General features: G+C 52.7%; 1 protein-coding gene across 2 annotated transcripts in view; it reads left to right on the top strand.

The window, feature by feature from the left end:
* Positions 1-7,497, top strand: part of AP2B1 (adaptor-related protein complex 2, beta 1 subunit) — a 79,770-nt gene extending 72,273 nt beyond the window's left edge. For both annotated transcript variants that reach the window (XM_010573553.1, XM_010573552.1), the window contains 2 exons: positions 5,748-5,902; positions 6,993-7,497. In XM_010573553.1, coding sequence (XP_010571855.1) covers positions 5,748-5,902; positions 6,993-7,067 — 230 coding nt within the window. In that variant the 3' untranslated portion in view covers positions 7,068-7,497. The remainder of the gene's footprint in view (positions 1-5,747; positions 5,903-6,992) is intronic.
* The last annotated feature ends 5,073 nt before the right edge of the window (positions 7,498-12,570 follow it).

Raw genomic sequence — 12,570 nt, 5'->3', positions numbered from 1 at the left:
TTAAATAGAGCCGCACGGCTGCAGCAGGCGTCGGACAGATGGAGCAGAGCGTGCCGAACAGCGTGCGGCTGCTGCTGGGCAGAGAGCTGATCAGACCTGTGGTCCCTGCACCCTCGGTGCCTGGCTTTTCTTCTCCTAGCTGCAAAGAGCCTTCACTTTCCTAAGTGCTCAGATCCGTGCTGTTTCTGCACTGCGTGAGAAGTGGGGCTGAAGTTACGTGCAGATATGCAGGAGGCCCTGCTGAGCAGCTAAACAGGGGATGCTGATTTTCTTCAATGGAGAAACTGAAATGTGAATTTCTTTTTCTTTAAACCAAAGTGAAATGAGCTTGGAACAGGGGGTTTTAGGGGGCTGGGATTTTATCTGTCAAGAAAGCAGTTTGTGCATTTCTTGCACATCCAGGGTTGGCTGGCTGTCACTGTGCAAGTCGCCTCACAGCACCTCCTGTGTAAACTGCAGGCTTTTCCCCAGGTAATTTGTTTTGTTCCTTCAAACAAAAAGGAGATAAACAGTCCAGCAGTGGAGATACTTCTGAGTGAGTCTGTGCTCCCAGGCCTTTGTAGGTAAAAGGACCATCCTGTGCCCATGATGCAAGCCAAATAGGATTGACTTGAGCTTTGATGGTTTGCGACGGGGATGGCAGAAAAAGCTCCTATCCCTGGCAGCTCACCCCATAACAGGGCATAGAACAACCAGAAAATCTTGGCTGCTGTGGGTAGCCCATGGTACCACAAGCTGAAACCTAGGATAAGGTGCCAGGCTGTGGGCTGAGGAGCAGGTACCCTTAAATGGTCAGAACTTGCCACTCTGATCCTTGTCTCCAGCATCTTTGTTTCAAAAAAAACCCAACAAACAACAACAAAAAAACCCCATCCCCAAACCCAAGTCCTGGACACTTTAAAGTATTCCCACGATTCCCAGTTACTCGGTGAGAGATGAGTGTTTAATTCTGGACGAGGGATTTGGGGCTCAGGTTCCCAGCGGTGAGAGCTGGCACTGCCCTGAGGCTGTTCTTTAGGGCTGGAGCGATATGGCTGTGAAGGAGCAGGTCTCTCTGGACTTGTATCATGGGGCCAAGGTGTACTTAAGATGCACTGCACATGATGAATTCATTAGAGCTGTTTCATGCATCTATCTGCCTCTTAGCAAGAGGTTATGATAGTTCCATGGAGAAAACCTTATTCAGAAATGCAACTTGTAATGAAAACACAAAGTCCTTGTTATACCCCAGCATTCTCATCTCTTATGAATCCAGTGCTAAATTAATTGATTTTTGAGTTTTTAATGAAAATATAATAATCTAGTGCATGAAAACAAATTCCTAGACTGTTATAGCTCAAATAATCAGGGTACTGTTGGTACAACTATACCAACTGAGGTTTCCCCTGCAACTGAGCATGTGCTAAAGCTCAGTTTGCCTTGTTTACGCAGATTTTTCAACATCCTAAGTTTGATTAAATTTTAAAGGACCACTACATTAAGCTAAGATATGCAAATCAGATTAGCTAAATGTTTTTCCTTTTTAAAATTCTGCTTACCCAAACCCACAGAGTGAAAGAGGACAAGCTGACTTGCACATGGAGATTGAATGCCATTAAGCAGGAGGCAATTAGTTGCTGTGCTGTTCAGCAGTTCTAGGAACTTTGGTTTTGCTTGCTTATTACTGGTCCCCAATTTGCTGTGAAACAACAACTTTGGTATTCGGAGTTAAATATGGCTTTATTGATATGCAGTGGTCACTTTGTTTCTCTCTGCCCACCCCACCCCCCCCACCCCGCCCTGAGTAATTTGCTAATGCTACAACAAAGACAAATTGGATTTTCTTGCTCTAACAACCTGGGGGACAATCATACGCAAGCTTCCTTGGTATGGGGGGGGGGGGTTCTGTATGTGCAGTATGGTTTTTTTCTGTATGTGCAAATCTAGTAACCTGATTGTTTAATGAATTGTAGAATCCATGCATATTACATGTCTTGGAAATGAATGTACAGTCATAATATTGACCAAAGTGCCTCCCCGCTGGATCAGAGTATGCAGATGCATTTCGTATTTGAATGCAGTTCTTGGCTGGATGCTCAGAACCATTCAGGTGTTGCTAGAAATGGCGTGGGGATGTTTTCAGCTACCACGGCATAAAATATAGTCATTAAATTTTACTTCCTGAGATCCAGTGCTTGTTGCAAAACGCCACGGAGGTCCAAGTTCAAAAAAGGTATATTGTCGATGTTGATTCTGAGTTGTGCGTGTCCTCTGTGAAAACTCCTGTTATTGCCAATTGGTCATCTTGTCTGTTTGAGTTCAGAAGTGACATTCTTATGGTGTATGGGTAGAAGATTTAAGCATGTCCTTCGCTTTGTCCAGAAGGAAAGTGCCGTTGAAAAGAATTGGATTACTTCAGTGCAAGGGAAGAGGCCTGGTGTGGTTGTTCTTTCCTGTGTGCCTGTGTTTCTATGTGTGCTATTTAATTGTTGGACTGAGGTAGGGTAAAGAATTCTGCTTAAAAAGCAAAAGAAAAGAAAAAAAACAAACAAAAAACAACTAAAAAACCCACCAAAAAAAAAAAAAAAAAAAAACCACACCAAAAAAACCCCCAACCCTGAAAGATGGACTGATGTCAGAGGCTTTCCTGGCCTTGGTGATGGGGGAATCTTTCTGTATCCTTATACTGTGCTTCAAGAGGGTTTTGAGAATAATCATTGAGCCAAAAGAAAAAGCCTTGCGGAAAGTTGTTTAGCAAGGTCAGATGTAGACTGTGCCGTCTTGCAGAAGGACTCGTGTGGCTCCGGTTTGCAGAGTCACCAGACTCCACGTGTGCGGGGAGACGTGTGCCCAGGCAGTGCGGCTCAGCCCTCCTCCTGCCTGCGCTGGGCACTAACCAGGGCTTCGGTGGGCGCTGCGCTTTCGCTCGGAAACCAGCAACCCTGTTCAGAACTGGCCTTAGCTCTCTGCTCCCAGCAAATATCTGCCTTTTTTTTTTTTTTATTTTTTTTTTTTGAAAGGCTGTGCTGTCACATGGCATTAGCGGTCCTGCCTTCAGCCAGGCACAGCCTGGCACTGTTGCTTAGCAACTCTGCCGGATCTCCGAAATCCAAAATCCTGATACTTGGGAACACAGGAGGGATGGGAGCTGCTACCTGGGGGGAGAGGGGGTAGAGTCTCACCAGTCCCCAAACCAGTGCTGAGAGAGGGGGCAGGAGGAGTCAGGCAAGCCAAGCATCAGCACTCCAGCCTGCTCACAATTGCTCTGGGTGTCTGGCTGAAAGAGGGTATGTTTTGGTAGGGTTTCTTGTATTCTTCAGAGGGTAACTGAGGTCAGACAGGGAGGCAGAAAACAGGCTTTCTTAGGAGTTGCCCTGCCTCAGTTTCCCTCCCTGTACCCCTCTACAAGCACACCCCTGCTCAGAAATCTTCCCCCAGCAGAGGTAGTGGCTGTTTAAATTGCAAGAGGTGCCATGGCACGGTTGAAGGCCTTGGTGTAAGAGCAGCTGCTCTGCGGCCCCGTCTTGCCCCTGTGCCCCCAAAGCACAGCTCCCCAGGCAGCAGGAGCGCTCCCCCCCTCTGCCGTTGCACCGTGTGATGGGATAGCAGCCCCACAGCTGCCAAAATTACAGCTTCCCACTTGCAGCCTTGCTTCTGACCCTGCACCCAGGCTCCCTGGGGAATGCCTTTGCTCTGATAGCATACCCCAGCGGAGGGGGAGACTGCTGCCGGCAGATATAGAGATTGCTAGAGAAAGTCTCGAACCCTTGCCAGCAGTTCCACTTCCAGGATACGAGTCCAGAGGGGCTTCAGATCGGTGAGATTTAACCACAGCCTGTTAAAATTGGGCAAACAAAATCACATTTAATACCAACATCCCTTGCAAACAAGGACGCGCTCTCCGAGCCGGCGCTTGCATTAAACACCGTGCCTTCGCAAAGCCCCAGAGGCTGCTCTCGCCGGCTGGGAGGGCATGAGGAAATGGGATTTTGGGCTTCATCCCTAGTGGGTGATGTCCTTCCAGCGCGGGTCTCTCCCAGCCACGCTCCCTGCAAGGAGGAGACTGCTCTGCCTCGCCCGTTTCCCTAATCTGGATGAGTTTATTGTATAGAGGAGGAGTAGAGGTGGGAGGAGGAGACAGAGGGAATGAGGGTTTTTAAGCAAAGGATCTCATTAGTTACTTATATCTGCTGGTTTCCATAGTAACTGGGGAAGAGAGGAAACCTAAATCTGAGTGTGTCTGGGTAGCTGGATGCCTGAACCCTCCTCAACCTGCATGGAGCTGCTTTGAAGCCTGGGGAGCAAAAGGGTTCAGCCCAGCCATGGTTGGAGGGTCCAGGCTGCCCATGGAGCTGCTCCGCAGCTCTGGTTATCAGCACTGCCCTTGCGAGAGGCAGCGGGTCCAAGTCTCTGCATCAGTGTATGGATTTTTGGGGCCTTTTTCTTTCCTGCTTCTACCGCTCCCTGGTGTGTGAACAGACTCTGCTGTCCCCTCTCTGATCCCTCCATGCACCAGCACAACTTGTGTCCATTCTCAAATCCAGCACTGATGCCAGCAGATCTCGGTGTTTCAGGGATGGATTAGAGCTGCACGGTCGCTTTGTGCTGCTTCTATGCTGCTGTCCTGCTCCTCGCGCTCCTTGAAATGGATCCCACGTTTCCAGTCGCTTGGCTTTCAGTGCAAATTGGGTTAAGGCCACTTCTCTCCCTTGCTTTCTGTTGAAAGTGCCTAACCTGCTGATAATGGCCCAGCATAGACAGGGTGTTCCACCCAGAGCTCTCCAGCAGAGAGCTTGAACAAGTTAAATTTCTCTTGTTGGGCACCAGGAATGGTAATTTGCCAGTGATGCTTATCAAGTGTGGAGTCCTCCTCCCTGAGCCTTCCACCCAAAGTGCAAATGTGCCCCTTTTACTGGCATCAAAAGACTGAGGCTTGCTCTGCTCTGTGCTGTGCTGAGAAACCCCTTGGCATCTAGAAGCCGCTGGTTTGGGTCTTTGTGTTCTGCATGTTTGCCTCTGTTCTTGTTTCTTTGAAAGGTCCCTTAGAAGTAACGTGTGTCATGGTTACATCCATACAGGTCTCCAGGTGAAATCACACATCTTCTGCAAGTGCTGAGGTTATACACTGTATTAAAAGTGTATCGCAGCCCTGTGATGTCTAGAGACAGATGTCTGTGGGTTTTTATCCTTTCAAGCAATTGCTTTAAAGAAAAAAAAAAAGGAAAGGATTTTTACTACCTTGTAGAACATTGGTTTGGCCAGGGGTGTCTGTGCGTGAGAGGGGGGCAAGCAGGAGGGAGCCGTCGTGGTCGGGACAGGACCTCAGAAGCAAGCCTCAGGCAGTGATCTTTGTTCTTCTCCACCTTTGTCTTCTGACTTTTGGCTGCCTCCAGGTTAGCCTGCCTGGGGCTTGTTGGGGTTTATAGATAGAGCAGAGTCCTTTTACCCTCTGAGCTGCAGACTCTTGCCTTGATAAAGGCAGCAAGTCCTGAGTGACCCAGAGCAGTAAGCAGTAAGGGAAAGCCTTGCAAGGTGGGCAAATACTTCACAAGGGATCACAGCCTGAAAGGAATGAGGTGGGTCCCTGGAAGCAAGTTGGAATTTTTTCTCCTTGTGTCATGTCTGCTCCTGTTCCCAGGGAAAACTCTAGGACTGAAATCAGCGTTTCCTTGTGTGCTTGCATCCTGGGAACGCTCCTCTGGGCTCTCCTGTCTTCTCAGATGATGAATCTGAATTAACAGATGTGGTTTTCTTTCTTCTCTCCAAAGACACTGTCTCCAGCAAACTGCAGAACAACAATGTCTATACCATTGCCAAGAGGAACGTGGAGGGCCAGGACATGCTCTACCAGTCTCTGAAACTCACCAATGGCATCTGGATCTTGGCCGAGCTTCGCATTCAGCCAGGGAACCCGAACTACACGGTGAGGTGTCGGACTGCGGAGGGCACGTGGCGCAGGCTGGGATCCTTCTAACTCGCCTTGCATGCAGAGCGATTTCTCCCTGCTTTGCCTAACGTGCTTGTTTTGGGGGAGATCCTGTTAATTTGACTGAGGGGTTAGGAAGGCCCACGGAACTGGAAAGAAGTGAGAAACAACAGAATTGCACTGCTCTGTTACCAGTGAGCTGGGATAGTGCCCACTCAGCAATGAGCAGTTACTTGCCAAGGTTACCCAGAGATAAAGCCAAGAGACATTAGCGAGAAAGCATTGCCAGGATGCCCTTCCCCCTCTCATAAACAAGGAGAAATTTATGCCCTGCTGCGTTCCTGCAGCGGAGACCGGCTGTCTGGATGTCAGAGGCTCTTTGGCCTTGTGCTGGCATCAGCCTATGGCTGGTGAGAAGGTGCTGTCTGTCCTGCATTGTGCACCTGTATAGCTATTCCCTTTGCTCCCCTGCTGAGGACCTGTGTGTCCGAGCATCCTGGTATTAGAGGATTTATCTCCTGTTGGAAGCTGTTCCAGGAATTTCAAGAGAAATCCATGGTCTGGGGACCTGCGGGGTGAAAGCGAGTGCTGGAAGATGATTTAAAGTGTTTGCACAAGGATTGGTGCCGCAAGCCTCATCTCAGCCTGATCCTTGCTTTAGAGAGGGGTGACGGCCAAGTTTGTGTCTGTCAGGACTGAGCAGCAAATCATTAGAAGCCCCCAGGTTTAGTGCTGTGATTTACAACGTGAGGGCAAGTAAGCCCCTTGTCTCGGAGTTTGGGGCAGTGTCCCCTTCTTTCATGCCTGCAGAGGCACCTACATTTGTTAAGGGATTCGGGAACCCCACAGTGGGAGTTTGCTTTCATGTATCTCCTCCTGCTTGTAGCAAGCTCCGAAAAGGCAGTTTGGTGTTGGTGATGAAGATAGCAGTACTCAGGAGAAATATTCTGGGTGACTGTCATGAGCCACATCCATGATCTGTCCAACCCATGCTGTAGGTCAGACATTTCCAGTTGCTTTTGTGGAGATGGTAGAAAGCTCCTGCCTTCCTTTGCACCACTGCTAACCTCTCCTCTCTTCTCCGCAGCTCTCCCTGAAATGCCGAGCTCCCGAAGTGTCCCAGTACATCTACCAGGCCTACGATGCCATCTTGAAAAACTAACAGGAGATCAGCCTGTGCCTCACCCTGCAGAAGGAGGGGGGAGAAAGGGGTCCCCAGATCCTCCTTCACCACTGGCGCGGGGAAAAGCACTCTTAACTGGAAGCAGCTGTATTCATGTGTAGGATTTCAGTCAAAGGCACTGATTAAACAAGGTAGCAATTAGTATCCACGTGCTAATGATGATAGGGAACAAACCCCTTTGATATTTTTAGCGTCCATGGAGTTTGTAACCACTGCTTCAACTACTCCCACGTCCCCCTTGCCCCTCACTCGTTGTCCGTTCTTGTGGGCTTCTCCATTTTGTGCCAATGTTCGGTGTTTTCTAAATGGCTTTAGGCGTAGTTACAATTTTGTAAAATACCGCTCATTGAAAAAAAAACAAGCAAAAACCACACGTCGGCTCATTAAAACAAGGCAAAAGTGTCGAAAACATAACACTGCACTTTATTTTATATTTTTATACTTTTTTTTGAGTTTTTCTATTGTAATTGGCTTAAAGGGAAGGTGATTCCAAGGAAGTATTGGGAGCCCTGCAGGGACGTCGGGGCTCTAGCAGGGTGAGCACGGCCTCGGGGAACTAGGAACAGAGCCATCAGTTCGGTCCGTGGAGGCGGATGGAGCCCTAAAGAGAGGGGGTTTTTTATTACACTTGTGCTGGCAGACTCAGCTCTGCTTTTTGATGGTGTGTTTTCACTCCAACCATCTCCCTGGCTCATTAGCTGCTGATTTGAGAAGTGAGGCTGCTTTTGCGTGGGGAGGAGCTGCAGACCTAGATTGGTAACGGGACAGCGGTGGATGAAATGATGGAAACGAGCCCTCTCTTAGAGCAAACGGCCGTTCCCAGAGCTCCAGGTATGGTCTCTGCATCCTCACCCGTCCCCAGCCCCTCTTCTTGTTCTTTCCGTGCCTGCTATGGCCAAACTGCCTTCTCGGCCATCCTCCGAGCTGTGCCACCTTCACCTGGCACTGCACTAACCCCTGGCAATCCCCAAGGCTTGCGATGGTAAATCTGAACATGGCAGTGCTGCTTCCTCGCCACGGCTGTGGGCATCAGCCATGCCCCTATGGAGAGGGGCTGCTGCTGGCAGTGTCCCAGGGTGCTGCGGGTACTTCAGCAGCTCTCCCTGTTCCCGTGCTGTCTCCCAAAACCGAGGCTGTGGTGTGATGGGAGATGCTTTGGGCTTAGTGGTGTTTGCACCCTGCCTGCCTAGGGGCTTCAGGTCCTGGCTCGGCTGAGAGTCGAGCAGATCGTGGAAGTGTTTCTTCCAGTTGCAGCTTGGCTCTTTGTGCCCAGAGGTACACGGTAACAAGGGCCAGTCGGGTTCCTGCTCTCACCCCCTGTCCCAAGCAGCCCCATGCCCTGGCCCCTCTTTTCCAACCTGTCCTTAGGGCCAGGACTGCTTCCCTTTCCAGTCCCTCGCTGTGGACTGACCACATTGCAACCACTAAGTGCTGCAGCAACAGCAGTGAAAGCAAAGCCTCTTGCATGTCCTTGCTCCATCCATAGCTTGTCCTGCTTAAACCAAGCCACTAACCAGAACGGCTTCACTCTCCCCAGCATGCTTTGATGCTATCTCCTCCCCAGCGAGCAAAGCTCTTATGCATAGCAACCCCCACGTTGTCTTTTTAGATGCCACATTCAAAGTCAATAAATGTTATACGGTGGGAGATGGTTCATCAGGGCTTTGGCACTGTCTGCAACCAAGAAGCCAGTGCTGAGAAAAGGTCACAGTGCCCTGGAAAAGACTCCAGCAGGGCACAGGAGCTGCAGGACCCTGAGGAAGGTGGTGTCCCAGTGTAGGAACCCCCCGTGCTCTGGCTGAGAAAAAGTGGGGCAGAGCTGGAGCAATTCAGCCCTTGAGCCCTGCCCACGTGTGCTGGGAGGTGATTTGCTCCAAGCCCTGCGGGTGCACCGCAAAAATCATTAGTAGAGCAATTAAGGAAGCACCAGTGGCACTGAGTGCGATGCTGTGTCGGGGCAGGGAAGAGATGGTACAGGGTCAGGAACAAACACTTGAGCCTCCTCCACTAAACAACCAGTGTAGGTTCGACGCAGGGAGGGGTTGCTGAGCACCCCTTTCTCTTGCCAAATTTCTTCCCGGCTTTTCGGGCGCGTGGGTGTTTCTGCGCTGCAGGGCAGAGCCTGGGCTCGGTCGGTGGCCTTTCGCCCGCCTCTCCCGCCGCGCCGCTCGTTCGAGTGTTCGCCGCGTAGTTGTGTTGCTCTTCAGGCTTTACCTGCCGTCCGCGTCAATAAACTCATTTCCATGATGCTGTGGCTGTGCGTGGCTCTGTGGGGCCGGGGAGAGGATCCAATTTTCCTGCTTTTGGTCCTGCCCATGGGAGCAGGCAGTGCTGAAGGCTGGATTTGGTGGAAAGGAGGCTGTTTGCTCACCGAGAGCCTGTTGTCCTCTTCACCAGCCACTTCTCTTCTACAGTGGAGACACCCCAAAATAGGGGCTTGCAGGGTGAGGAGGTAGCAAGTGTCCTTGGTCCTCTGCCTCTGGCTGTTGCTGTCGTCTTATCTTGAAGGGCAGCAGGAAAAGGGTCCTGGCTTGCAGGGGGCACTGGCACCTTGGCACAGACAGCCTCTGCTGAGGAGCAGAAGATGGATGTACCCATTTAGTCCTTTCTGGGCCCTAGGTGGGCTGTGTGTAATGTGACCCTGCGGTGAAATGATAAAGTTGTGTGAGTCGGTGATGCATTTGGGTTGCTCTGGTCTGGTGCTGGCATTTCCCAGAGGGTTTTGCCATCATTGGTCCTGTCTCAGGCAGGATGGATTGGGCTGCAAAACCGCTGTACTGGGTCAGAGCCAAGCTCAGGTAGACCCAAAGTCAGTGCTCAAAGTGGCCAGAAATGCAACAACGCAAGAAGCAGGTTGGGGCAGTGCTGCTCTCGAGCAGAGCGACTCTCCCTTGCCCCTGCCAGGCTTGGCTTAGCAGCACTTGGAAGTAAGGTAACTTCCACCCTCTGAGGACCTGGGGTGGCAGGTACCGTATCAGCCCATGATGTTCTGCACTGGGATGTTTTTGTATTAGAAGCTGGTGTATGTGTCTAGCAGCAACAGTGACAGGCTCATTTGGGGTCACTGATGTTGTTGCTGTGTCCCTTCGTGCATCCCTGGTGTGCCTGGGATGGCTGCATGCCCAGCCGTTGGGGATGGGATGGAATTGGATTGTCGTTCCCCGCTGTGGGTCTGCTCCTGCCGTGGTGCTGGGGGTGGGCCTGGGGCAGCATTTGGCCCCACAGGAACAAAAGCTGCTGCAAGATGCTTAGGGCTCTGCCGTGTCGGCTGCTGTTCCCTTTATGTCCCATGGCAAAGGGAAAGGTTTCTCCCTCCCCGTTCTGCTGGGGGCTCCTTGGGGAGAAATAGGTCTTTCCTGCTGCTCTGGATTTGCAGCACACTCCTGCCCCGTAAACGGGGACACACCAGCCCTGGTCCGTTCTGTACCTTGCAAACTGGGTTGCATCATTCACATTGTTAGCCTCCGGTGCTGGGAGCTCAGGGGACAGACGTGATGCTCCCTGGGCTGGGAGCTGCCGTGGGAGCGGATGGTCCCCACAGCCTTCCCTGGTCCTGAGGCCCACACGGTGGGGTAGGGACATCCCAGGTTGCTCCTTGCTGCTCTGGCTGGAGATGGGACCAGCCCTGCTGTGCTGGGCGGGCTCCCCAAAATCCCTGCTGCTCCTGCCGGCTTCGCACGCATCCTGCTCCGTGCCAGTGCGTGCGCTAAGGGCCAGCATCGGGTGACAGCAGGTCCCTGAGCCCACGATGAAGTGTGGGGAGAGGCATTTTGGAGGTCTGAGGATTTCAGAGGCTGTGGCAGAGGCGGGGGCTGACCACAGCCCCCCAAACCATCAGCTCTGCCTGTCCCCTGCTGCTGCCTGCATGCCAGGACACGGGAGCTCTTTGACAGATGATTTTAGGTTTGCGTCGGTCTCCTATCGCTGAGACTGGGATAAGCTTCCCAGCCAACGGGGACGTGCCAGGATCCAGCCCCGCTCCCCTCCCCCCTCCCTCATATATTAAATTTCACAAATAAAACTGCAAGTGAAGAGCATCTCGGAGGGAACTGCTAAAAATAGCCCCGAGGCTGAAGCCTGAATTGTGCAGGCGAGTTCACATGCAGCCGCGATCCCTGCCCTCTCCCAGAAATATTTCAGAGCTCAGGGCTGCTTTATGGCGATGCGGGGAACCGGAGCCGGGGGGGCTGTGGAAGAAGAGCAGCATCTAGGGCTGGTAATAACCCCCAGGGACACGTAAATATTTCCCTAGCTGCGAGTATCAGGCAGCTGTGCAGGGAAATAAGCTCCAAATCTCTGAAAGCCTGGGTGTAATGTGAGACACAGAAAGGGGGCTCTGACTCCCTTTGCCTCAGCCCCAGCCTCGGTGCAGAGTGGCACAAAGACTGTCCTGTGTTTTGCCAGCTGCCCTTGTCCCCCCGAGCCATGGGGCTGTGTCTGCTGTCCCTCTTTCCCCCAGGAAAGCTATGGCCATGTATTTCCCCTTGCACCATCTCCTCACCCTGGAGAGGAGCCCCTGGAGATGATGTTTTTCCTGGCCAAAGGTGCTGACGAGGCTGGAGGGAGCCCGGCCGTGCTGTGGCCAGTGTTCAGGCTCAGCCAAGCCTGTGTGGTCACAGCCAGACCCACGGAGACACCCCGGTGCTCCCTGGTGTCACGGTGAGCTGGAGCGGGTTTTGGGGTTTGGGGTTTGCTTCGAGGAGCAGAGAGGTGCGGGGAGGCCATCGGCAGCATGTCGCGGGGGCCTGGACCACGCTCCCTGGAGGTGCCACCACCATCTTCCTCGCTCTCTGGCCCGCAAGGTAAATGCTTGGTGTGAGATGTCCCAAAAATGCAGCCGCTGCAACAGAAATGTCCCTCCCTTAGTGGGGCCTGGCGCCACCCTGGCCTGAGAGCACCCCCCCGGTGACAGCGGGCACAGAGAAACCCCCAGCCCTGCCAGCTGAACCAGGGGCTGGCACAGCAAGGGGGTGAAGTGATGTGCCCAAGAGCGTACCGAGCAGCAGTGTCAGAGGAGGGAAAGGGGGTCTTCCCCTTCTCCCCCAAAAGGAGTCTGGCCTCAGGGGGTGGGGTGGGCATGAGGGCACGGATGCTGCTGGGCGCCGGGGAGGGAAGGGGTGCTGGTGTGGCACCCAGCACACTGCAGGGGGGGGGATATGGGAGGGTCTTTTCCCATCGGCACCTCCCCAGAGCCCCCGGGAGAAGCCGGTGTCCCTCCCGGCTTCCTGCGACTGGGTCTGGGTATTCCCTGCCTCCTTTCCCGGGCGCTGCCTGCATCCCTCCCCGGGCATCCCCTGCATCCCCGCCTGGGCAAAACCTCCTTCCCTCCCCGGGCACTGCCTGCATCTCTCCCGGGCATCTCTGCCTGCATCCCTGCCTGAAGATCGCCTGCCTCCCTCTCCAGGCACTGCCTGCCTCTCCACCCGGGCATTCCCTGCATCCCCCCCCCGCTTTCCCCGGGCACTGCCTCCATTCCCGTCCC

The sequence above is a fragment of the Haliaeetus leucocephalus genome, unplaced genomic scaffold, assembly GCF_000737465.1.
Source record: "Haliaeetus leucocephalus isolate CR32 unplaced genomic scaffold, Haliaeetus_leucocephalus-4.0 Scaffold395, whole genome shotgun sequence".
Lineage (NCBI taxonomy): Eukaryota > Metazoa > Chordata > Aves > Accipitriformes > Accipitridae > Haliaeetus > Haliaeetus leucocephalus.
Note: the sequence above shows the minus strand (reverse complement) of the source record. Positions and strands in the feature narration are given on the sequence as shown.